At 53.7% G+C, this 25,100-nt stretch overlaps 2 protein-coding genes, 1 long non-coding RNA gene and 1 pseudogene across 8 annotated transcripts in view; 1 reads left to right on the top strand and 3 right to left on the bottom strand.

Moving 5' to 3' along the window:
• The window catches only part of LOC128782965 (olfactory receptor 14A16-like), a 177,160-nt gene that overhangs the window by 62,319 nt on the left and 89,741 nt on the right, over nt 1-25,100 (top strand). The gene's annotated exons all lie outside the window — the stretch shown is intronic.
• LOC128782907 (zinc finger protein 345-like) overlaps nt 7,812-25,100 on the bottom strand; it is a 258,868-nt pseudogene continuing 241,579 nt past the window's right edge.
• Nucleotides 11,495-13,247, bottom strand: LOC128782985 (uncharacterized). Its single transcript, XR_008428934.1, has 2 exons — nt 12,771-13,247; nt 11,495-12,246 (listed from the first exon to the last, which is right to left on the bottom strand). It is a non-coding gene; the product is annotated as an uncharacterized LOC128782985 (long non-coding RNA).
• On the bottom strand, nt 15,329-19,844 carry LOC128782923 (uncharacterized). 6 transcript variants are annotated; one of them, XM_053933458.1, is made up of 10 exons: nt 19,609-19,844; nt 19,179-19,250; nt 19,020-19,091; nt 18,276-18,383; nt 18,036-18,107; nt 17,330-17,401; nt 17,057-17,128; nt 16,872-16,970; nt 16,137-16,302; nt 15,329-15,607 (listed from the first exon to the last, which is right to left on the bottom strand). In XM_053933458.1, exons 1-10 carry the CDS (start codon nt 19,703-19,705, stop codon nt 15,409-15,411), a joined length of 1,029 nt encoding a protein of 342 aa, XP_053789433.1. In that variant the 5' UTR covers nt 19,706-19,844; the 3' UTR covers nt 15,329-15,408. The 6 variants fall into 6 exon arrangements, with proteins under 6 accessions (XP_053789433.1, XP_053789435.1, XP_053789436.1 ...); XM_053933460.1 differs by having other exon boundaries at nt 16,875-16,970; XM_053933461.1 differs by having other exon boundaries at nt 16,935-16,970.

Raw genomic sequence — 25,100 nt, 5'->3', positions numbered from 1 at the left:
GTCTTAAAGGTGCAAAACTTATTATTCAGCATAAACAGAACAGACGATTGGCGATAAAAGCATCATACAGTCAACCCAGGACATTCCACCCCTTATCCCCATATTGTCAGCTTACTACTAAAACTAATATATATATTCTAACTCTACAAACACATCCAATATACAGCTATACAAAGACAATGGTAGTAACATTCAGCAAACAGTGATATTTACACATAGTTCTCACCCAACAATCAAATCTCCCTGAGATACACATCGTGTTCTTCCATCTTTCTGCATTATCCACCATGTACAACCTGGTCCCTGAGCAAAGACAATCCCACGAATGGGTTTGTCTGTACTCGAGGCAGAATTGATCCACACTGTCCTCCCTAACAAACCTCTGACATGCACCACTGGGACTTTGTCTCCATCTACTATATGCAAAGGCTCAGATTTGGCAGGGCCCACTCGATTGGTAGAGCCTCGGGTGTTAACTAACCAGGTGGCTTTTGCCAGATGCTGCTCCCAGTTTTTAAAAGATCCCCCAGCCTACGCTGTCAAGGTAGTTTTTAACAGTCCATTTTACCTCTCCACTTTGCATGCAGCTGGTGCATGGTAGGGGATATGGTACACCCACTCAATGCCATGTTCCCTAGCCCAGGAGTTGATAAGGCTGTTCTTGAAATGAGTCCCATTGTCTGACTCAATCCTCTCAGGGGTACCATGCCTCCAAAGGACCCGCTTTTCAAGGCCCAAGATGGTGTTACGGGCTGTAGCATGAGACACAGGGTAGGTTTCCAACCATCCCGTGGTGGCTTCCACCATTGTGAGCACGTAGCGCTTGCCTTGGCGTGTCTGGGGCAGTGTGACGTGGTCAATCTGCCAGGCCTCCACATATCTGTACTTGGACCACCGTCCCCCATACCACAGGGGCTTCACCCGCTTGGCCTGTTTGATGGCAGCACAAGTCTCACAGTCATGGATAACCTGAGAAATACTGTCCATGGTTAAATCCACCCCTCGGTCTCGTGCCCACTTATAGGTGGCATCTCTGCCCTGATGGCCTGAGGCATCATGGGCCCATCGTGCTAGGAACAACTGCCCCTTGTGTTCCCAATCTAAATCTATCTTTGACACCCCTATCTTTGCAGCCTGATCTACCTACTGATTGTTTTGCTGTTCTTCATTAGCTCTGCTCTTAGGGACATGAGCATCTACATGGCGAACCTTCACAGGTAGTTTCTCTACCCGGGTAGCAATGTCTTTCCATTCTTCAGCAGCCCAGATTGGTGTTCCTCTACGCTGCCAGTTAGCCCCTTTCCATCTCTCCAGCCATCCCACAGAGCATTGGCTACCATCCATCAATCAGTGTAGAGGTAGAGCTTTGGCCACTTCTCCCTTTCTGCAATGTCTAGGGCCAGTTGAACGGCTTTGAGTTCAGCAATTTGACTTGATCCACCTTCTCCTTCAGTGGCCTCTGCGACCTGTCGTGTGGGGCTCCATACAGCCGCTTTCCACTTCCGATTCATCCCTACGACGCGGCAGGAACCATCAGTGAAAAGAGCATAGCGTGTTTCCTCTGCTGGCAATTGGTTGTAGGGTGGAGCTTCTTCAGCCCATGTCACTGGTTCTTGTTCTTCATTTGTGACACCAAAGTTTTCACCTTCAGGCCAATTTGTAATTATTTCCAAAATCCCAGGGCGATTCAGTTTACCAATACGGGCATGCTGCGTGATGAGAGCAATCCACTTGCTCCATGTAGCACTGGTGGCATGGTGGGTAGTAGGAACCTTTCCTCTGAACACCAACCCCAGCACCGGTAGTCGGGGTGCCAGGAGGAGTTGTGCTTCTGTACCAATCACCTCTGAGGCAGCTTGGACTCCTTCGTAGGCAGCCAAGATTTCCTTCTCTGTTGGGGTGTAGTTGGCTTCAGACCCTCTGTAGCTCCGACTCCAAAATCCTAGCGGTCGGCCTCGAGTCTCCCCAGGCACTTTCTGCCAAAGGCTCCAGGACAGACCATGGTTCCCGGCTGCAGAGTAAAGCACATTCTTGACCTCTGGTCCCGTCCTGACTGGGCCAAGGGCTACTGCATGAGCAATTTCCTGCTTAATCTGGGCAAAAGCTTGTTGCTGCTCAGGGCCCCAATGGAAATTGTTCTTCTTGCGGGTGACCAGGTAAAGAGGGCTCACGATCTGACTGTACTCAGGAATGTGCATTCTCCAAAAACCTATGGCGCCTAAGAAAGCTTGCGTCTCCTTCTTGTTGGTTGGTGGGGACATAGCTGTGATCTTGTTGATGACATCCGTAGGAATCTGACGCCGTCCATCTTGCCAATTCACTCCCAGGAACTGGATCTCTCGAGCAGGTCCCTTGACTTTGCTCCTCTTGATGGCAAAACCGGCTTTCAGGAGAATCTGGATTATTTTCTCTCCTTTCTCAAACACTTCTGCTGCCGTTTTCCCCCACACAATAATATCATCGATATACTGTAAATGTTCTGGAGCCTCACCCTTTTCTAGTGCAGCCTGGATCAGTCCATGGCAGATGGTAGGACTGTGCTTCCACCCCTGGGGCAGTCGATTCCAGGTGTATTGCACTCCCTTCCACATAAAGGCAAACTGAGGCCTGCATTCTGCTGCCAGAGGAACGGAGAAAAACGCATTAGCAATGTCAATAGTGGCGTACCACTGTGCTGCCTTGGACTCCAGCTCGTACTGGAGTTCCAGCATGTCCGGCACAGCAGCGCTCAGTGGTGGAGTCACTTCATTCAATGCTCGGTAGTCCACAGTCAATCTCCATTCTCCTTCAGATTTACGCACAGGCCAAGTGGGGCTGTTGAAGGGCGAGTGGGTTTTGCTAACCACCCCTTGGCTCTCCAGCTCACGAATCAGTTTGTGGATGGGGATCACGGCATCTCAATTCGTTCTATACTGCCGGCGATGCACTGTCGAGGTCGCAATTGGCACTCGTTGCTCTTCCACCCTTAGGAGCCCTACTGCAGATGGGTGCTCTGATAGTCCAGGCAAGGTGTTTAATTGCTTAATGTTCTCTGCTTCTACAGCAGCAATTCCAAAGGCCCACCTGAGTTCCTTCGGGTCTTTGTAATAGCCGCTCCGGAGGAAGTCTATGCCCAGAATACATGGAGCCCCTGGGCCGGTCACAATGGGATGTTTCTTCCATTCCTTCCCAGTCAGGCTCACCTCAGCTTCCACCAGGGTCAGTTGTTGTGATCCCCCTGTCACACCGGCAATGAAAACAGGCTCTGCCCCCACATATCCCGATGGTATTAGCGTACACTGTGCACCAGTATCCACTAAAGCGTCATATTCTTGTGGCTCTGATGCGCCAGGCCATCGGATCCACACCGTCCAGAAAACATGGTTTTCCCATGCCTCTACCTGGCTAGAGGCAGGGCCCCTCTATGCCTGATTATCCTTCTTTCCTTGGGCATATGTCTTGGAGGTTCCCTCAAGGGGATCAGACATGTCATCATCATACCTGGCTGTTACGGGCAACTGGGGCTGCTTTCCTTTTCTTACCTTCCTTCAATTCACGCACCCGTTGTGCCAGAACAGCAGTAGGCTTCCTATCCCATTTCCTCATGTTTTCTCCAGACTCACGCAAGAAGAACCACAACTCAGCTCGTGGGGTGTACCTTCTCTCCCCAACAAGGGAACGTCTGCGTTGGGTGCCAGGGCCTCTAATTTGCACAGCTGAGATTTGGAGGAGGTCCTCCTTAATCTCTTCCCTGAGTTTCTTGCGGCTTTCCTCTATTTTTCCTTCTAATTCCTGCAGTCGTGTCTCCACAGCTGCAATTCTGGCATGGGTCGGGCCATGTACAGCATCCGCATATGCCCGAAGCTTCTTTGCCATATCAAGTACAGTCTCATATACCTCCTCCCGCTTCATTATTGCTAGAGCAGAAGCGTATTCAGGTGGCCCAAGTCGCACCAGTTTCTCCACATTACAGGTGTGCATGGTACAAGGTCCGGATTCCTAATTGTTACGTCTTCTGAAAAAATGATCTCCACCACTGCCATCTCCCTCAGGCGCTGGATCCCCTGTTCTATGGTCTTCCATCGTGTCTGCTGGACATAGAGGTCATCGGCACACAGATATCTTTGTGCTACGCTGTCCAGGACCCGTTCCCAGAGGCTGTGAGGGCTAGCCCCCCTCATCATGCCTTGGTCGATGACAGGATCATGTGACAGGGACCCCAAATGCCTTGCTTCAGTGCCATCCAGAATGGTAGCCTCCCCTGCCGCATCCCAAAGGCGGACCAGCCAACTAATTATAGATTCGTCGGGCTGTCGCCGATAATCCTTCCTTAGGCCTCGGAGGTCCTTCAGGGAGAAGGAATCAATATTAGCCTCTGATCTGGTGCCACTTGCTTTGACTCCTGATTTTATGTCAGGAGGTGTTGAGGGTCCTTCTCCTGCATCGTACTCATCATTGTCATCCACTGGTCGATCAGTCTTCTCTGTGCACTTTCCACTTCGTGTGCTAGTAGCCACAGCCATTGGTTGAGGCTCACAGTCAGGTTTAGCTGCTGGCTTCGAACCTGGGCTGTTGGCTGCAGCCTGAGTGACGGGGATAGCTGCTGGTTTATCTCCCTGCCCCCCTTCCTCTGCCTGCTGCCTTACAGTATCAAGCAGAGTACGATAAGCATATGCCAGGGCCCAGCTCACTGCAATGATCTTTTTCTCCTTGGGGTTATCCTGGCATTTCCCTTTCAGATATTTCGCCACCTCAGCTGGGTTCTGGATGTGTTCAGATGGAAAGTCCCAAACTACAGGATCAGAAAACTCCTTTAAAATTTTGCCCATATCCTCCCATTTCCCGCACCACTCAGGATTTTTCACCCTTGGTTGTACTCCTAAATCAGAGGTCTCACCAGTATTATATATCTCACCAATATTCCCGCAGAACGGTTAAAGCCAAAAATATTATTAGAATAAAGTTTTTTCCACTCTGCCTTCATCTTATATAAACTGCGGACAGTATAGAGAAGGGTTATTAAATTAAATAACAGAAAGATGGTATCCTTGGCAGTCAGGGAGGACAGGACATTTCCTAATAGAGATGTAAACAATTCGGAGGAGGAAAAGGAAAGCAAAGGCTGAAAAACCTCCTCCCCCATAACAAATTTAGTACACAGCCACAACCACGAGTTATACATTCCTGGAGCCGATAACAACATTTTTATAAGCCCCTTGCAAAGTATCACAGCCAAGCCCAGCCCGATAAATATTCTCGTTAGTGCCCCTCTGCTACAAAAGCTACGTATTAGGGACAATACCAGAGCTACTTCTGGATAAGAAAATAACTCCAGGGACCATAAAGCTATCAAAACTTCAAAGAACCCTAATGACCAGAAATAGAGGCAGGCTTTCACTCCAAATGACATCATAACTTTAAAAAGAGACATACCAATATTCCCGCAGAACGGTTAAAGCCAAAAATATTATTAGAATAAAGTTTTTTCCACTCTGTCTGGGCGTCCCCGTACGGGCCACCAAATTATTTGTCCTGGTTTAGGACAAATTAGGGGAAAACACCTCCAAAGGAGCCCCTTATAGGAAACCAAACCCTCCGCAACTTCCCCCCACCACCGGGTTCGGGAGGAATTCCTTCAGAGGGGAAGTGGAAAAAACTTGTTTATTAAGGAACAACAAAAAACACTCCCCAGCACAAGAGAAATAGCCCAAGATGACCACAGATGTTTTCACCAGTCCAAGGGGGTTGAGCTGTATCTCTCTTCGCTGCAGAGGGTACGAAGCTTCTTTCGCAGACCCCGGGGAGCTCCTGCCCGGAGTAGGTCCGATGTCTTCGGGGGGGGGGGGGGAAGGGAACAACGGAAACCGGGAAAAAGGAAAAAAAAATGGCAAAAAAGCAAGCCAGCGAAAAGCAGAGAAAAAAGAGAGGAAAGTAGAGCCAGCAAAGCATGCAGCCAGCAGCAAGCCAAAGCAGCAAGCAAGCTAAGCGGCAAGCCAGCAGCCAGCCGGGGGGGGGAAGGAAGACAAAACAAACTGAGGACAGGGAACAGAAACCACGATTGGGATAATGAGCATGAAAATGTCCTGTCCCCACGACACCCGCCCACCCAGGGTGTCCCGGGGAGCTGCTGCCCCTGAGCCAGGGGCTCTGCTCTGCTGCCCTGGGCACCCCGGGGCTCCCAAAACACCCCACGGCCAGGCCGGGCCCAGAGTGTCGCAATGTCCCCTTGGTTCCATCGGGCCCCGCAGGGTCACAGTGCTCCCTGTGCTCCCTGAGGCCCCACATCACCCAGCCCAGGCCATTGCTGTGGTTCCAGTCCCTCCCAGTATGATCCCAGTGACTCCCAGTCTCTCCCAGTATATCCCAGTTGTCCCCAGCATGGTCCCAGTCACTCCCATTTCCTCCCAGTTGCTTCCAGCATGATTCCAGTTACCCACAGCTGCTCTGAGTCACCCTCAGTGCAGCTCCTATTGCTCCCAGTATATCCCAGTTGTCCCAAACATGGTCCAAACTGCCCTCAGCATGCTCCTGGTCACTCCCATTATGATCTCAGTCCCCCTCAGTGTCGTCCCAGTTCCACCCAGTACGATACCAGTTGCACCCAGTTACCCCCAATACAGTCCCACTCAGTGCCAGTATGACCTCAGTGGCCCCCAGTATAGACACAGTCACTCTCATTTGCCCCCAGTTGCCCCCAACATGGTCCCAGCTGTTCCCAGTGTTGTCCCGTGCAGTATGGTGCCAGACACTCCCAGTATATCCCAGTTGCCCCCAGCATGCTCATTCCCAGTCACCTCAGTTGCCCCAGTATGGTTCCAGTTGCCCACAGGATGATCTCATTCATTCCCAGTACATCCCAGTTGCCCCCAGCACGCACCCGTCATTCCCAGTCATTCCCAGATGCTCCCAGTAGTCCTCAGTGTGCTCCCAGTCACTCCCAGTATTTCCATGTCCGTGCTCCAAGTGCTGCTCCCAGCCCTGATCCGTGGGGATGGGAATGTCCCACTCCCTTGCCAGGGCAGGGTCACACCTGAGCCAGGTGTGCAGGGCAGGACCTTGCCCTGACCCCCAGCACTGCCCCAGCTGCAGGATCTGCTTCCCACCGGCCTCTTCCTCCTGCGGCCCCGAGCCCAGCTTGGTGCTGAACAAAGGGGCTGGGCCGGGGTCATCCCCCGGCAGGGGCTGCGCACCCCCTCTGCCCCCTCCCCAAATTCCTGCTCTGGGGGAGCAGGAGCTGGGGCTGGAGCCCTGTGGGGAGGGACAAGGGGGTGACAATGGGATGGGGGGTGTCACACACGCTCTGGGGGGGACACACACGGCCCCGGGGACCCCCCGTCACCTTCTCCTGCAGCACCAGGAGGATGGACCCAAACATGGAGCCACTGACCCCTGGCAGCATCTTGGGGGGTGGGGTCTGGTGGCAGCTTTGGGAGTCTGGGGGAGTCACAACCACCTAAAAACGCCCTCTCAGCCCCACAGCCACCCCTGGACTCCTCAAACCACCCCACAGCTCCCAGCCAGGACTCCCTCAACTACTCCCTGCAAGATAAATACCCCAAGAACCACCAAAACCTCTTTCCATCTCCCCCAAGACCCACCCAAATTCTCTGCAAGCCACACAGTCCTGTCAGGGACCCAAACCTCCCTCACAGACCCTGCCAAGCCTCCTCCCAGCACCACAAATGCCCACGAGATTGACAGAAGCCTTTCCCAGTCCCCCCAGGAGCCCCTAAACCCCCTCCCACCCCTGACGGCACTGACCAGGAGAGGTTGGTGGACAGGAACATTTACTGACCAGGACCAGCTCGGGCACTTCAGCAGCAATTTGGGCACTTTGCAGGGGACACCCCAAATGGGGAGACCCAGGCCAAGGATTGGGAGAAGAGTTGGGCTCGGGTAGACATGTTCTGCCGGCGCACCTATGAGATTGTGGACATGTCTCCTGGCTTTGATAGCTTCAGAACACCCAAATCCTACCAAATATTCCATTGAACCAACCCCAAATTCACCCCCAAATCCCAGTAAATGGTGTAGCTTTAGATATCTTTGTTTACTTTCTTTATTTTCACCCCAGTTTTGGTTGTTTAGACTGGGTGAAGATGGAGATGAAATCATTCTGATGGAAACGACCTCCAAGATCATGCAGCACTGTTTGATGCCACCAGAAGAAATAACTGGACAGAGCAGGTGAGATTTCATGGGGTGTAAAGTCAACAAATCACTTCTTCCCAATGAATTTCCAGTTTAGATCAGAGTCCTGATGGATGTTCCTGCCCTGTGTTCATCCAGGTGCCCATGGGGATCCAAGAGGACATGGAGACCACCAGCCAGGTGTCTTCTCAGCAGGGATCACAGGGAACGTTGGTCACCAGGGCTCTGACTGACATGGGTCCTTCCATGGGGGATGGAGTTGGAGCAGTGCACAAAGCTGTTCCTGCAGTTGGGGCACTCACTGGGCTTCCCTTACCGGTGGGTCCATTGGTGTCGGGCCAAGTGAGAGCTCCGGGTGAAGCTCTTCCCACACTGGGGACACTCGTAGGGCCTCTACCCGGTGTGGATGCGCCGGTGGGTGACGAGGTAGGAGTTGCGCTTGAAGCCCTTCCCGCAGTCAGGGCAGAGGAAGGGCCTCTCCTCGCTGTGAATCCGCTGGTGCCGGAGGAGACTGGAGCTGGTCTGAAACCTCTTCAGACACTCGGGACACTCGTAGGGCCTCTCCCCGGTGTGGATCCTCAGGTGGGCAATCAGGCCAGAGCTGTCACTGAAGCCCTTCCCACACTCCCCACACTTGTAGGGCCATTCCCCAGTGTGGATAATCTGGTGACGGACCAGGTGGTAGCTTCTCCTGAAGCTCTTCCCACAGTCCAAGCACTCATAGGGCCTCTCCCTGTCACAAAGCTGCTCATGGACCACCAGCTCCAAGCTCTGATACTCTGAAGCTCTGCTTAAACTCTGCCCACCTTCCTGGCACAGGGTGGGTCTTTCCTCCTCAGAGCACCCTGGGCTGGGCTTGGAGCCCCTCCTTCTGTGGGATCTCTGGGGATTTTCCTCCCAGTTGGATTCTGGCACCATGGAGCTGCTCAAAACGGCCGCTTCCATGAGGTTCTGCTGTGGGAATTTGTCCTCCATGGTCTCCATTCTCAGCTCCTGGTCTGGGGGCAGAAGGACAAGGAGAGGATGAGATTTGCCTCCGTGCCAGAGGGAAGGGGAAGGAGATCCCCCCAGTGCGTCCCCAGCAGGACGGCGTCGGCAGCAGGGTTGTCCTGCAGCCAGGGGCTGTGCTGGGCTGGGAGATGGAGCAGGAGAGAGGGGGAAAGAGGCACTGACTTCCTCCTCACCTGCCAGGGTGTCCCAGGGCTCCTTCCTCGTCCTTGCAGCCTCCTCCTCCATGTGACAAAGGTTTGGGGATGGGAAATTCTGTTCTGGGAAGAAAACAAATGGTGCGCACATTGAGTTTTGTGCTGTTTTGGAGCAAAGCAAGGGGAGAATTTATGCCAGAATTACAAGTTACTGAGAAAATTAAGATCAAGGCAATGATCCAGAAACACTGGCTTAATCTGACCGAGTCAGGATATAACCTGACACCCCGTTGGGCAGGGTGGTGGTAGCAGTCTGATGAAATGGTGGCTGCAGTCCTGTTGGAGTGATGAACGTGATCCTGTCAAAGCGGGGATCCTGTAGAAGGGTCTGGTCTTCCTCTGAAGGTCCAGTGGTGCTTATGGAGCTCTTGTCCTCTGGGAATCCAGTAGGCAAGGTGGTCCTGGTGTTGCAAGGGTGAGATTATATGCAGGCAGGAATGCTTGGTTCCTCCCCCTGGGCGGAGCATCCCACAATGGGATGATGTAATTTTATCAGTCCTGCAGTGACACTCAATGGCCCATGAACAGAAGATGGCCCCTGGAGGGCGTTATCAGGGCTGAGTCATGGCAGAGATAAAGAACACTGCCCCACCTGTTTATCACAGTTCATGAAGATGGTGACTGAAAACACACTTTTGGTGACATCTTACATTGTCACCTGAAACAGTGAGGCAATCCCTGCTCGGGGTGGGGGGTAAATTCCTAAATAATTCCCGAATTCACAGGCTTGGGGGCATTGCCAAATGTCAGAATCATTATTCTCTTTGTCCCTGTCACCTTTGTGACAGCTATACAGAGCTTTCCTTCCTCTTAATAATCTGTATTGGGCCAAATTTCCACTTTTCTTTTATCAGAACCTGCCAGCAGCTGCGCTGGAGCTGTGCAGGAACTGATGAGATTTGCAATTGCCAAAGAATTGCTTCTATTGTCGGTTTATTCATGTTTGGGATTTGTTTGCATTTCCATCACAAGTGACTTGTGGGAAGGGCAAGTATTCCTTAAGGCATTTTATGTAGGGTTAAGTTTGATTTCTGCAGAGTTTATTTTGTCTGGTGCCCAGGGGATGTTCGAGGGGTCTCTGTGCCTCTCACCCTGGGGGATGCTTGGGAGGGCCTTGGATGGGTTGTCCCTGTCCCTGTCAGCCCAGGCCATTGCCCAGGGGGTCTCCACTGCTCTCACCCCATGGAATGCCTGGGGGGTCTCCCTCCCTCTCACCCTGTGCCAGGGGGTGCTCGGGGCAGTCTCTGTCCCCTCACCCTGGGGAATTCTCGGGGGGTCTCGATCCCTCTGGCCTCAGGGAATGCTTGTGCAGGGCTGGGGACCAGGGGCTCTGTGTCCCTCTCACCGCTGAGGGTGCTCGGGGCTGGGGGGGCTCTCCGACCTTCTCATCCCTGGGGAGGCTGGGGGGGTCTCTGTCCCTCTCAGCCCTGCTGTGACCCCGCCCAAACATCATCGGGGTCAGAGGGACAGAGACACCCCCAAACCCTCAGAAAGGCTGAACCTGGGATTTGATTTGGGGCTGAGGGTTTAGGAGGGGGCTGGAATTGGGGCTGGGGTTGGAGCTGGGGCTGAAATTTGGATTAGAGCTGGATTGGGGTTAAGGTTAGACATGGGATTGGCTTTAGGGCTAGGGCTGGAATTGGGTCTGGGGCTAGATGAGTCTGGCACTGGGATGAGATTAAATACAGAACTATGCGTGTGTCTAAACGTGGAGTGAGATTGAGACCAGGATCAGGGTCAGGTTTGGGACTGAGCGCACGCAGAGCGGGACAGGGGGGATGTCACTGCAGGATATCCCTGGCATCGTCCCAGCCCTCCTCAGGCACCTCCAAACATGGGGGCAGCTGGGTGCTCTGAGATCCAGGTGCTCCCACGCTGCCCCTCAATAGCAGGCGAGCATTCCCTGGCAGCCCTGAATGTGACCCTTGGGGCTCTGGGATCAACCCTCACATCCCTGTGGGAGCAGCTGCTTCCTGAGGAAGGGTGAAGCCCAGCTGTCCTTTCCTTCTGGTGCCTCCTCCTCTCCTCAGCTGAGGATGTCAAACTCCCCAGTATCAGGAAAATCCCCATTCCCTGTTTCCTTGTGGCTGCAGCCTGGAACATCCACTCAGAATGAAGAACGTTCTGACAGCCCTGGTGAAGGACACCGGGAGGAGGTCTGTGAGAAAGGGAGGAAATTGTATTTTGATAGGAAATAAAGCTACAATATTACTTCTTTCCATCGCATTCGCTGTTTGTGTTTATGTCCTCCTTTCTCTACTGCCTTTCTCTGCCTGCTCTGTTTCAGTCTCAGTGTCCCCCTTGACCCAGGGCAGCTCCCACCAAAGACCCTGCCCTGATTTCATTCCCAATCCAGGAGCTACAACCACCATGGGTGAAGTTTTGAAGGCTGGCAGTGAAATGTCACTGTAGGATCTTGCTCCACTTGGCTTCTGGCTCTTCCATAAGAGTTTTGCCTTCAGGGGCAGGAACATCTTTTCCTGGCTGGGAACTGGAATTCCAGCCCCTGGGAGCGTGTGCCATGGATGCCAGAGGGGCATTCCCGAGGCTCCCAGGGTGCTGCTCCTGCCATGCCTCCCAAGGAGCTGTGCAGGGCCAGGGGACAAGGTGCAGCAGCTGTGTTGGTTCTGCAGTGCCACAAGGGCCCCTGGTTCCATGAGTTTCCGCACTGCCAACAGCGGTTCCTGGGTTCCCGTGGTGCCCTGCTGTGTCACCATGGATATTTGGTGGCATAAAGTTCCTCAGTGTCACAATGGCCTACCTGGCTCCATGAGCTTCCGCAGTGTCCAAATGGCCTCCTTGGATGGGCAGTGTCACCATGGGCCATTGGCTCCATGCAGCCCCTCTGGGTCACCATGCACTCCTTAGTTCCATAGAGCTTAACGGTGAGGATGGCACCAGCAGCTTCCATCTGCAACAGAGATCCAGGGAAAGGACAGGGACAGAGAATTCAGCTGGGAGACTCAGAGAATTCTGCTTCCAGAGATCATTTCTGGTCACACTGTCCCTTGTAGAAAGGTGACACCATTCCAGGCAGCCTGTACTGAGCAGGTGCTTCCTGAGTGGGGTTTGTTGTTCAGGAAACCTGCTCAGGCTTTTCCATTCTTTCTTTATCAAGAGGAAAACTTCTCCTGGGCCTGTGTGCAGGCAGAGCCCTGAGGAGAGCAGGTGGGACACGGTGCAGTGGGCTGGGACATGGAGCTGCAGAGCTCAGGGACAAGGTTCTGCTGCAGGGCACAGGGATGTCAGTGCCAGGTGGGCCATGTCAGACGTGGTGAGACTGGGGCTGAGGAGCAGCTTGTCTAAACAGGGTCAGCCTGCACAGGGCTCATTCTTCCCCGTGCCCAGAGCTCCCAAGGAGACTTTCAGCATCCAGATCACCTGGGGAATGCTTCTATCAGCTCTTCTCTGAACTGGAAAATAAAAAATACTCACTTGATTAAAGAAAAAAAGTCATGAGGTGCACTTTGAAATCCTCCTCCTTGCAAGAACTCCAAACTGACTCCAAACAGCTGCACAAGCCCTGGAGACCTGAAGACCATTGAAGGAAGACAAAGAGTCCCCAAGGGCTTTCTGTATTTTGATGACTGCCACGGTGGATTTGGGGCTGAATCCAGCACCCTCAGGCACTGAGAGAAGGTTGAAGAAGCTGCTCAAGGAGTCAGAAGCAAAACTCCAAGTCCCTTGGAGCATCACTGGGTCCCACTGAGGGCAGGCACTGCCAAAGGCTCCCCAGGGACTGGTGAGAGCAGCTCCTTGAGGCCAGGACTGCAGGGAGCCAAAGGCTCAGAGCAGGGAACTGCAATGCTGAGCAAGGCCTGGGCTGGCTGGGGGAAGCAGAAAGGCCAAGCCCTGAGCCCAGCCTGGCACAGCAGGGCCTGTCCCTCACGGGTGGCTCGGGGCTGTTTGTGAGGCAGTGGGATGTGAGGGGCAGCAAGGACAAATGTCACAAACCTGTGTGACACTCCAGATCCTCATGGAACCAAGGGGCCAGTGTGACACTGTGGGAAGTTGTGGAACCAAGGGATCACTGTGGCACTGTTGGGGCCCATGGAACCAAGGGGCCAGTGTGACACTGTGGGGCCTCATGGAAACAAGAGGCCATTGTGAGCCTGCAGGGCTGTAACACCCCAGAACACTGAAATGCTGGGGTGAACCAAAGGCTCCTTTACTTGAGTTTGGTGCACAGGAGAAACACCAACCAGATATTCTCACCATGGCCAGATGCAAAGAATATTCTTGTCAGGAAGGGACTCACAATGATCATAAAGTCCAGTTTTTAAGTGAATGGCCCATACATGAATTGAAGCCACAGCCTCAGTGATACCAGCACCATACTCTAACCAACGGAGCTAAGAGGTCAAAATGACAAAAAATTTTACTGGCCAAATATAGACAATCAAGCAACTTTGGCAAAGGGTTTATTACAACATCCATTTCAACATAAAACTCTTATCATAGCATTAACTTCACTAACTTAGCCCATTTAACCTAAAAACCTTTAACCCTTAAGATGTTAAGTTACCCAAAAATGTTCCAGGTAAGTTGGATTAGAAGGAGAAGAAATTGAGAACAACAGAAAGGCAGAAGATCTGTAGAAAGACACACAGACACAGACAGGCACCAAATGCTCGGGTTCCAGCGTTGCCAACAGAGGAACCCCAGGAGAAGGCAGGATCCAGACCATGGGCTGGCCTCGAGCTCCGGCTTTTAACCCCCTGGGCCTCCATGGGCCCGCCCCTGGGGTGGGACTGCCAGCTGATTGCCCAATCAGAGTCAGGGTTGGCACCAGCTGCTGCTGTGTGATTGATTGATGGCTCAGCCAATCAGAGCTGGGTTTGCACCGCCCCTGCTGTGTGATTGATTGACAGCTCAGCCAATCAGAGCTGGGTTGGCACCGCCCCTGCTGTGTGATTGACAGCTGTGCCAGGCCAGGGCTGGGGGCGGGGCTCTGTCCCACCACAAACCAAGGCCTGACCCGGCCCTGGCCCCACACGGGCATTCCGAGCATCCCAGGGGGTCTCGGGACATCGATCTCATCCAGCCTCTGACAGCAACCACGGTGACACTGGGGAACCTCATGGAGCCGTGGGTCAGCTGTGACAATGCAGGCCCAAGGACACCACGGTGACACTGCGGAACCTCATGGAACCAAGGGGCCATTGTGACACTGTGCTGCCTCATGGAATCAAGGAGACCATTGTGGAACTCGGGGGAACCAAGGAACCAAGGGTCCGTGGTGACCTTGTGGAGCCCGCAGTGTCACAGAGGAGCCGTTGTGACACAGCGAGGGCGCATGGAGCCGAGGGGCCATTGTGACACATCAGGGTGTGATAAATTGAGGCGAATAATTTGATTCAGCCTTTTTAAGGTCAATTAGAATTTTATTAATTATAGCAAGCAGTAGCAAGCAAAACAGCGCTGGGTGGGTAGGGGTCTCCAAACCGCCCCTCCTGCAGTGTCCCACACTGCAGTGCCCCACACCCCACTCCCTTATTCAGTTTCTTTTTATAGTTTCTTGGAGGTTTCTTCATTCGTGTCTTTTGCGATAGCGGTGTGCGTAGCTTGAGCATCCCTCTGCATCGTGTCTGCGTTGTGTCGAGGCAGGTGATCCCTGATTTCACAATCGGCTCCAGACAGTGATGGGCGTACCTGGAGCACGCCTACGTTGTCTAGTCCGGTGGCCGTTGCCTGGTGGTCGCTGATTTCATAATCAGCTCCGGCCATCCCCCCACATCCTTAGCCTGTGTCTGCAAAAAAGCTACGAAAAGCTCCCTATATGGTGATTAATCATACTTGTGATCTTGCGGTTTTGCAATATGTCTATAGCCTTGCGGTTTGTAGCAGTTGCTTTTTTTTGTCCTCCCCTATCTCCTAACAAGCAGGCTAGTCCCTTATACTTTAATTTTTATATTTCCTCCTTTAATATTCCAATTCTTTTGATGAACAAACAAATTACCGCAGTTTATCACACTGGTGGTACCACCCGGACATATCTATGACAACTCTATTTTTTTATTTGAACAGAAAATGTGGGCCAAGCCATGCCCTGGCAGACGAGGCCTGCCCACCTTCAGTCGTAGCTGGGGAACAGGACCAGGGGGCTCAGGGGTGGAGGGTTTCGTTGTGGAGGGATGAGTTTGGGGAAGGGCTCAAGAGGGTGCTGCAGCTGCGGCAGGGCAGATGGGGACAGAAGTGAAGAGCTGGGAAGACGGGTCAAGTTCTCTCTGCCTGTGTTGTTAGGCTTGTCTTCTGAAGATGGGCAGGAGCACCTTTGGAGAGAGGAGTGGCTGAGGCCCCAGCTGCCAGTGGCACACTGGGACCCTCCTGCACAGCAGGGCCCAGAGCTGGCAAGGCTCCCCAGCCCGGCTGGAGCTGCTGGCACACCTTGGCCCAGCTGGACAGCTGCCCCTCAAGGCCCCGGCGAGCAGGGGACGGCTCTGGGCAGGATCCCTGGCCAGGAGCGGGCCCCAGAGCACGACTGCCTTGCAAGGGTAATCTCGTCCCTGCTCTTTCTTCTCCCCACCTTGCCTTGCCTGTGCCCTGTGCCCCCGGGGCTGCTCTTGGCCAGGCAGCCTCAGTGGGAGCCAGCACTGGCTGCAGCCCCAGCGGGCCCCCCAGGACAAGGCCCAGCAATTAAGAGGCCAATGAAAGCACTGGGCAGCAGCAGAACCCTCAGCAGAGTTCTTTGGACAACCACAGACTGGCCACAGCTCCACTGCAGCCTCACTGGGAATGTTCCCTGACTATCAGCAGCCATTAAAGGAAGCTGTTTGAGGTCGAGATCACCAAAACACTCACCATTTTCTCTTCCAGCAATACCAGATTCCAGCAGAGCAAATCATCAGGCAAAGTGCTGCACCAAGCACAATGGCCATCAACTTAACCAAACAAGGTGTTCCCCAGCAGAAAATTCTTCTCATGCTTTTCCAGGTCTTGTCAGCATGTGTTGAGGTGCCGGCTGCATCTGTGGGAGCAATGGGGAGCGTGAGCCCGTGCTGTGCTCCACTGCTGAGCTGGCAGCACGGTGCAGAGGGACAGGAGGTCCTTGGTCTCTGTTTCCCCCAGAGCTGGGGCCTTGCCGCCCCTTGGCACAGGACTGCCCAGTACCCAAACCCCTGAGCCTGCATGCCATAATTCCTCTGTGCTGTGCTGTTCTGCTCCAAGCAATACTTGTCAAAGGGTGGATGAAGACAAGGAAAATGGCCAGGGTTTTGGAGCTGCTCCAGGGCACTCCCTCCTGCAAACAGCTGCCTCTCTGCATCAACCCAGAGACCAGGAAATTGCAGGGGATCTCAGGCCCATGGTGCAGTTTGGGCTCCCTGTCAGCTGCTGCCAAATGCCTTCCTGCAGAGGCTGGGGAGAAGCTGCAGCCAGGCCAGGCTGGGAAACAGCCCTGCAGGCCAGGAAAGCAGCAGCGGGGCAGCCAGGCTGCCATGGATCCCTTCCCGCTGTGCCGGGCACGGCGTGTCCAGATGTGCAGGGAATGCCCCCGGTTGCTGAGTCCCAGGGGAAGGCTGAGGGAAATGCACCCACCACCACGTCTCTCCACATCACTCAGGATTTGTTCCAGATGTTTGGATTCCTCCAGGGACTTACTGTCTCCTGTAGGTTTGTTCTTCCTTCTCAGGGGACCTTAAGAGGAATATTTGCATTTCCCAGGAATGGATCCCACAAAACCAGGACTCAGCCTGTGGGGTCAGCAGGGACACACTACTCACCCCTGCAATGGGAGTTGGGCTTATGTGCAACATCCACCAGAGGACCTGGGAAAGTCCTCCCTGCAGACACACCTGTAACACAACAGCCACAGAAGCTCTGTCATCTCTGCGGATCTGCACGGGCAGCACTGAGCCGCAGGAGCGCTGAGGGGATGGCGCAGGGCAAGGGCACACACGTGCGTGGTTCTGTCCTGGCACCTGCAGCGATGCCCCCCTGGCTGAGCTTTGGGCTCTGAGCTGGCAGCTCTCCCAGGGGGAAAGGCCTTGACCTACCCTCAGCATCTCCCTGAGGCTCAGTAATGGGTATGGGTTGGGAATCCAGATCATCTTCATCATCACGTTCAGCTGCAAAGAAAGGCAGCACAGAACAGCTCCTGTGTCTCTGCTGAAGATTCTCCTTCAGGCCAGAGTGGCAGTGAGTGCCCCTGGGTGATTGGTGCCCTCCAAGGCACTCCCTCAGCTCTGCCTCCCACTCAGGAGCAGGGGCAGGGGGACCACGTGCCTGCGGCGGCCCCACACTGGGATGGAAGGAGCCCCTTGCTGGGCAGTCGGGGCAGAAAGGACTCCCTGCAGCTGCCAGCAGCTCTAAACCCAGCCCCAGGCAGGGCCAGGCTTTGGCAGCAGCAGCAGCAGAAGCAGCTCAGGCTCCCTGGGGCCGGCAAAGGAGCTGTGAAAGGCTCAGCCCCGGGGCACAGCCCTGGGCCCAGCCCTTTCCCTCTCTGCTCTTCTCCCTGGCTGCACAGAGCACACAACATGGAAGGACACACTGGCATTGCACATGGGTGGAAGATGGACAGCCAAATGCTCCTTCCTCCCACTGACAGCGATCCTGTGGGATCACTGTTGAGCACAAGAGTAGAAATTTGGAGGACAGGATTTCCAGAATCCATCAAACTTCAAAGCATCTTAAAGGAAATCACACATGAATATTACTCTGGACAATGATCACTCTGTTAGGAAAGAGTTGCTGATAACCAACCTTCACCAAGCTCCAAGACCCTTAAACCATGGTTTGCCAGTCTTTCCAAATGATGCAAGTCACGGTCCCAACCTAGAAAGGAGAACAGATAGGAAATGTTCCACGGTGTGCTGGGATCGCCTTCTATGGGGAAGTGAGCACTGCAAGGGGCTCAGGTAATGCTGTGTGCCCACACTGCCAAGCAGCAGAGAGGGCAGCTCAAGCCTCAGCAGGGCTCAGGCCCAGAGACACAGCAATTACCTTCAGTGACTGTGCCTGGCATCGCCTCCCTTCCTGCAGCAGAGGCTGCCAATGAGCCACTGCTTCCTCCGGGAAACTCAGCCTTCAGCACAGCCTCTCTGTCCATCTCTGGAGAAGGGAAAAGGGACAGCTGGATCAGGCGGGGCTGTTTCCCAACAGGAAGGCGGCATCTTCAGGAGGTAATGCTCGTCTATGTCATGGATGAGATTCAGGCTAAAGACCAGGTTATTGGGGCTGCTCCAGGGCCCTCCCTCCTGCAAACAGCTGCCCCTCCAGATGTGCTCAGAGACCAGGAAATTGCAGGGGATCTCAGGGTGTGCGTGGCCCATGGTGCAGTTTGGGCTCCCTGTCAGCTGCTGCCAAATGCCTTCGACAGAGGCTGGGGAGAAGCTGCAGCCAGGCCAGGCTGGGAAACAGCCCTGCAGGCCGTGAAAGCAGCAGCGGGGCAGCCAGGCTGCCATGGATCCCTTCCCGCTGTGCCGGGCACGGCGTGTCCAGATGTGCAGGGAATGCCCCGGCTGCTGAGTCCCAGGGGAAGGCTGAGGGAAATGCACCCACCACGGCGTCTCTCCACATCACTCAGTGTCCTCTCCATGTGTTTGGATGCCTCCAGGGACTTACTGTCTCCTGTAGGTTTGTGCCTCCCTCTTGGAGGAGCTCAAGAGATGTATTTGCATTTCCCCCGGAATGGATCCCACAAAACCAGGGCTCAGCCTGTGGGGTCAGCAGGGACACACTACTCACCCCTGCGATGGGAGCTGGGCTTGTGTGCAGCAACCCGGAAAGGAGCCTGAAAAGTCTTCCCTGCAGACACACCTGTAACTCAACAGGCACAGGAGCTTCTGTCACCGGCTTCCTGCCAGGTTGCCAATGATTATTCTCTTAGGAACATTGACAGCATACCTGCAGGAGGCTTAAGAGGCTGGAAATCTGCATGGAGCCAAGCTGCTGGAGAAGCCTTCCTAGCATGCTCATCTAGAAGGGAGCACAGATGAGAACCATTTCCTGGTGTGCTGGGATCCCCCTGTGCCTTTGGGAACTGGGCACGGCAAGGGGGCCGGGTAAGGCCATGGGAGCCTCATGTGAATGGCCATGGCCAAAGCTGCACAGGGGCCTGGGGAGCTCTGAGCTGGCTCCTGGTCACTCTCCACACGATTTCCTTGCCTTGTGCAACATCCCTGGGAGGGCGGCTGGAGCAGCCCAGCCCCCACGGGGGCTCTCTCCCTCCCACAGAGGAAAGCCTCCCTCAAGCCCAGGGGAAAACCATCCCCCAGCGCTTCCCAGGGAGCAGGGAGCGCTGTCCCGGGAAAGGGGAGCCAGGCTGCCGGCTCACCTGCTCCCCGCACTTGCAGCGGAGCAGCCTGGGCAGCCCTGGCAGGCAGGGCCACGGCCAGGAGGAGCGGGAGGAAGAGGCGCAGAGCAAGGGCCATGGTGCCTTGCCCTCTGCCAGTCCCCAGCTCTTGCTGCCACCGCTGTCCTGACACCGCTGTCCCAATGTCAGCACCACTGCTGCCACCGCCGCTGCTGCCGCAACAGCTGTGCTCAAGGACTGACTGCTCGGTCCTTGTGGTGCTGTGCAACCACGGGGCTCTGGCACCTCTGTGACCTCAGAGCCTGCTGTAACCTTAGTCTGCTGTGACCTCAGAGCCTGCTGTGACCCCAGAGACTGCTGTGACCTCAGCCTGCTGTGACCTCAGCCCGCTGTGACCCCAGAGCCTGCTGTGACCTCATGGCCTTGGCTGTACCCCCAGAGTGTAGCCCCATCTGTACAAATGGACTGCCCTGATTGGAAATGTTTTGCTTGATCCAAGGGCCATTGCTCAGCAAATCCTGCTGCTGGCATTGCTGGTCAGGCTGTGTCCCTGGAGTGTAAAATTCCGCCGCCCCTCGGGCTGCCCGGGTGCCCAGTCAGGCCGGGGAGATCCTCGGCTGACTGGTCCGCGGGGAGGGGCCGATGGTTCGCGGATAGCTCCACCGAAATAGACGAGAGGGCACTCGAGCAGCTGTAATCCTTGAGGGTTTATGGTCGGAATGGCAGAGGACGAGGGGAAGGTGGAGGGAGTAGGGAGACCAACACTCAAGGAGGGAGCAGACTCTGAGAGCCCTGAGGGAAGGCGGGACTGGGTATATAAGAGGGAAGGAGTGGGAGTGGTTGGGGTACAAACTATCCAATGGGGAATGGGTCAAGGGGAGGAGATAGAATGGGGTGACATATGAGGAACCAATGAGGGCACAGAGGAGGAGTGGTTATAGCAGGTGAACCAATGGGGGGGTTACAGAGAAGAAGAACTTTCTAGAATCGGGGAGTACATCAAACATTGATTGACAACAACAAGGGAGGGTAAAACATGTGACTGACAGGTCCCTTTAGATTTCCACCGCCTCCCAAGGGAGTGCAGGGGCCCCTCCCACACTGGAGATGTTCTTGATGGCTTCCCTCTTTTCCTGGGCATGCCACTGGAGGAGCTCCAGGCCCAGATGATCTCACTGAAGGAAATGTGCCCTCAGCCCAGGGATGCTCAGCATGGGCTCCCCCAGCCCCTCGGGGCCCTGCTGCTGCTCACAGCAGCCCCTGCCTGGCTCCTGCCTGCCCTCACCGTGGGCATCCACGGCTGCTCCTGGGCATGGAGCTCAGCCAGTGCTGGTGCCAGCTGGGCTTTGCTGGTGGTACCACCTGGACATGGGGGTGACAGCTCCATCTCTTTATGGCAACAGAAGAGCTGATTTGGGAAGCTCTCAGTCGAGGTTTACTTGAGCACTTCCAAATCATTTCCTGGCAGAAATAGAAGGCCAAACTTGCCCTTATCACAAGCAAACAGGGTGTTCCCCAACAGCAACCCGTTCTGATTCCCTTCTGTTCACCTTGGGAACAGGTGTTGTGGGGCTGGCTGCATCTGTGGGAGCAATGGGGAGCGTGAGCCCGTGCTGTGCTGCACTGCTGAGCTGGCAGCACGGTGGATACGGCCAGGACGTTCTCTGTTTCCCCCAGAGCTGGGGCCTGCAGGCCCTTTGCCGCCCCTTGGCACAGGCAGTGCCACCCAACAAAGCCCAGCAGACCGGGAGGAGAGCCCGGGGCCAGCACAGCTGCTTGGGCAGTCGCTGCTTTGAGGGACACGGGCCAAACCCATCCCTGAGCAGCCCCTGCCAGCCCTGGCCCTCCCTACCCTGGGACAGCTCCCCCAGCCCCAGGGGACAGACTGTCGTAAAGTCTACAGCCCAGAAAGAGATTGTCCCTGTGTCCAGGTTTAGGGCAAATTTGGGAGAAAACGTCCAAAAGGCCCCTCCCCCAGAAATCAAACCCACATGGCCCCTGCCCCCAGTCAGTTCGGGAAAAATTTCCTCAGAGAGAAGTGGAAAAAAACTGTTTATTTAACAGGCAAAGCACTCCCCAGCCCAAAAAATGAACAATACCAGATGACAAAACTCATTGGTTGCTCTGAAGAGATGACAGATTCAGAAAATCTCTCCAGTGGATGGTGGCTCTGTTATCAGTCCCTCTGGCACTGGGAAAGGCTGCTGCCCAGAGTAGCCCCCCGTGGGCCACAAAGTGCAAGCTCTCGGTGCTTCCCCAGGTGCCGGTCCAGAGCAGGTTCGAACGGATCCAAGAAAAGGGAAAGAAAACCAGTCGAGGGAAAACTTGGACTGCCCCAGCTAGCTAAAGTAACTAAAAAGCAAAGGAGCGTGGTGTTCTGCCCTGTCCGTGCCCAGACAGCACCGTGGAGTTCTGTGTTCCAGCAGACTGTGCAGGAGTGAGTGCAGTCTCTGATAACAAACTCTGTGCTTCTTCTTCTCCCCGCCTTTGCTCTCAGAGCCCGTCTGGAAGGCACACAATATAATATCCAGCATCAACAGAACACACGATCGGGGACGCGAGCATCGTAAGGTCACCCTAGGACACCCAGTGATTGTGCGCTGCTTCTCTTCCCTGCACTTGCTCCCAGAAACATCCCTCACACTGCTGGAAATGCCCACACATGGTCTGATCAGTCCCTATGCTTTTCCAGTCTGCTCTCAGAAATTTTGCAACAAGTTCATCAATAAATTCCAGGTTATCTCTGTGAATTGTACACTACAGTTTCCTTCATTTTTTTCCCCAATACCTGGAAGTTCCTCTATATAGTAATGGTCTTGAGGATCTCTGATTCTTTTCAGTCATTATGTCTGTATTGAGACAGATGAAACAGCCTTCTTGCTTTTAGTTTTAGCACGTCTGGTTTTTTACTTAGCATGATGGTGTACTTATTATCTACATGTAAACTTTTTTTATTTGTGTTTGTTTGTTCCCCAAGCAATTATTTTGACAATCTGTCGTTCACTTCTTAGTTAATGTTCCGTATATTAACAATTTTGACTCTCATTTTGTCGGAATATAAAGATCTCAGAAAGCTGTATTTTTAATTTTGATGACACTCTCTCTCCCCACTCCCAGCTTTTACAGTGATCCTTTTGGAAACATCCCTGAGGATAGGTAGAGTTATTTGGGAAGTGCTTGGCTTAACCTGGGTAACAGATTATTATTTTTAGTGCTATAAACCAGCATTGCTTCAAGCTTCACAGCCACAGTCCTGATTTGTGGCTCACTGCATGGATGCCTGTCTGAATTAAAACAATGTTTGTGAGGCAGCTGAAGAGCTTAGACCTCAGAGATTAAAATTCCTGGGAGGAAGAAGAGGAAGAAAGGATAAAATCCTGTTTCAAAGGCTGTTTCTTCATTTCCAGGATGCCAGAAGTATGGTAGACTACAGCTGTCTTCAAATGTCATTTAATTACAGAACAACCCTCTACAGGGCCAGACACCAGGACAAATTACTCGACACCTTGCCTCACAAGGCATCAACTTTAATACTAGTGAGAGGTAGACCTTAATTACAGTCTGATTCGAGCAAATCCACATTGTGTGAATGGCAAGAAGAATTTGCTTGTGAACAGATGAATATGTCCCACTCGATAATGAACAGGATTTGCCTTGACTTGGAAGAAAGTAGACATGGAAAAATGCAGTATTTGGGTTTTATCCAGTGAGAAATGGGGCAAGAAGCTGTAACAACTTAACTGTCTTACAGAACACAAGTTCTGATACTGCCAATAGGGTACCCACACAAAGGGATCATCAGGACATTCCTTTCTTTCTTAACATGGGATGGGCAGCAAAATGCTGGCATTTATCTGAACTGGAAGCTGTGTTCCTCTCCTGTTTCTCCTTGAGCACACTGTGTGTTATTTGCAGACTTCACTGCCCAGCCCATCAATCCTCTCTTGGCCATTTGCTAAACGGCACAACTGCCAAAATACAGGTGCCAGCATAATCACCCCAGCACTAATCCCACACTGCTTTGATGGAGCACAGGAGCACAGAATGGCTTGGGTTGGAAGGGACATTTAAAGGCCATCTAGTCCAATGCCCTGCAGTGAGCAGGGACACCTTTGACTAGGTCAGGTTGCTCAGAGCACAAGCTGGAATGACTGCAGGGATGGATGTCCACCTTTCTGAGCAACCTGTGCCAGGGTTTCAAAACCTACCGTGTAAAAAGTGGGTTTCTTTCATCTCGTCTGAATCAACCACCCTTTAGATTAAAACCATTCCCCCACAGTCTGGTCACAAAAGGCCCTTATGAAAAATTCTGTCCCATCTCTTTTACCAGCCCACTTAAGGTACTGAAAGGCAGCAATCAGGTCTCCCTGGAGTCTTCTCTCTTCCAGGCTGAACACCCCAGCTCTCCCAGCCTGTCTCCAAAGCAGAAGGGTTCCAGCCCTCAGAGCATTTTGTCCCTCCTCTGGACTAGATCCAACAGAACCATGTCCTTCCTGTGCTGGGGACCCAGAGCTGGATGCAGTACTCTGTCATGGTAGAGACGGAGACAATACAAAGCAACACCCTCCATTTCCAGAAGGCTTCAAACCCTGTTTTTATTCTAGCATGCATGCCTTTTCGACATTCTTACAAAGCTCATAAGTTTACACTTTACTCATTGGTCACGAGAGACAAGCAAAGTGCTTATTGGAATAGGCAGTTGCAGGTTTCTCTTATTTATCCTTCTTCCCTTCTTGGTTTCTATGTCAACGACCTTGGTAGAAAATTCTTTCAGGGGTAAACATTGATCCTCATATCAAAATTCTCTTGGGCATGGCTGCAAAACAACCCCTGCTGCTTCTTCCTCCGCCTGTGTTTGGGCTGTGCTGGTGGCAGAGTCAGCCAGGTTGTGCTCTGCGTTCCAAAGGCTCTTGAGAGTGGGCATGAAAAGTGCTGCATGCACAGTGGAGACTCCTGGAAGGTGCTGGCAAGAGCGTCCTGCGGGAACAGGGCTCTGGGCTCTGGCTGGAACAGCCTGGTTTTGCTGCTGTGACCCCAGGCAGGAGGTGAGGCAGGTGAAGAGGCAGCAGGCAGCCTGTGTTTGTAGAGGGCCTGGGGCTGCACCTCTAAACCTCCACCTGGAAACCCACTTGGGGATTACGAGCTACAGCTGGAGTGCCTGTCCTGAAAGGACCCGAACTCCTTCAGCCTTGCCAGCTTTTCTTAAGAGTGTCTTGGTGTTCCCCAGGAAAGCTACATGTTTGGGGAAATGCCTTTGGAGGAAAGGGGCTTGCTTCTCAAGGGAAGTGCTTCCCAGGGAGCTCCCAGTCAGGCAGGTGCAAGTGTCCCCCTTGGGCTCTCTGTGGTCCTTTCAGTCCTTGAGGCCCTTTGCGCTTGGCAGAGGGGCAGGGCAAGGGAGAAGGCTGCGAAGAGCAGGTTTGGCATCCGCCTGGACCTGCGGAGACCAGCCCAAGCACCTGCAGCAGGGTGTGTTCCCCCCTTTGGACAGAGGCTTGAGCAGCAGCATCTCTGTC

Source organism: Vidua chalybeata (genome assembly GCF_026979565.1).
Source record: "Vidua chalybeata isolate OUT-0048 chromosome W unlocalized genomic scaffold, bVidCha1 merged haplotype SUPER_W_unloc_5, whole genome shotgun sequence".
NCBI lineage: Eukaryota > Metazoa > Chordata > Aves > Passeriformes > Viduidae > Vidua > Vidua chalybeata.
Note: the sequence above shows the minus strand (reverse complement) of the source record. Positions and strands in the feature narration are given on the sequence as shown.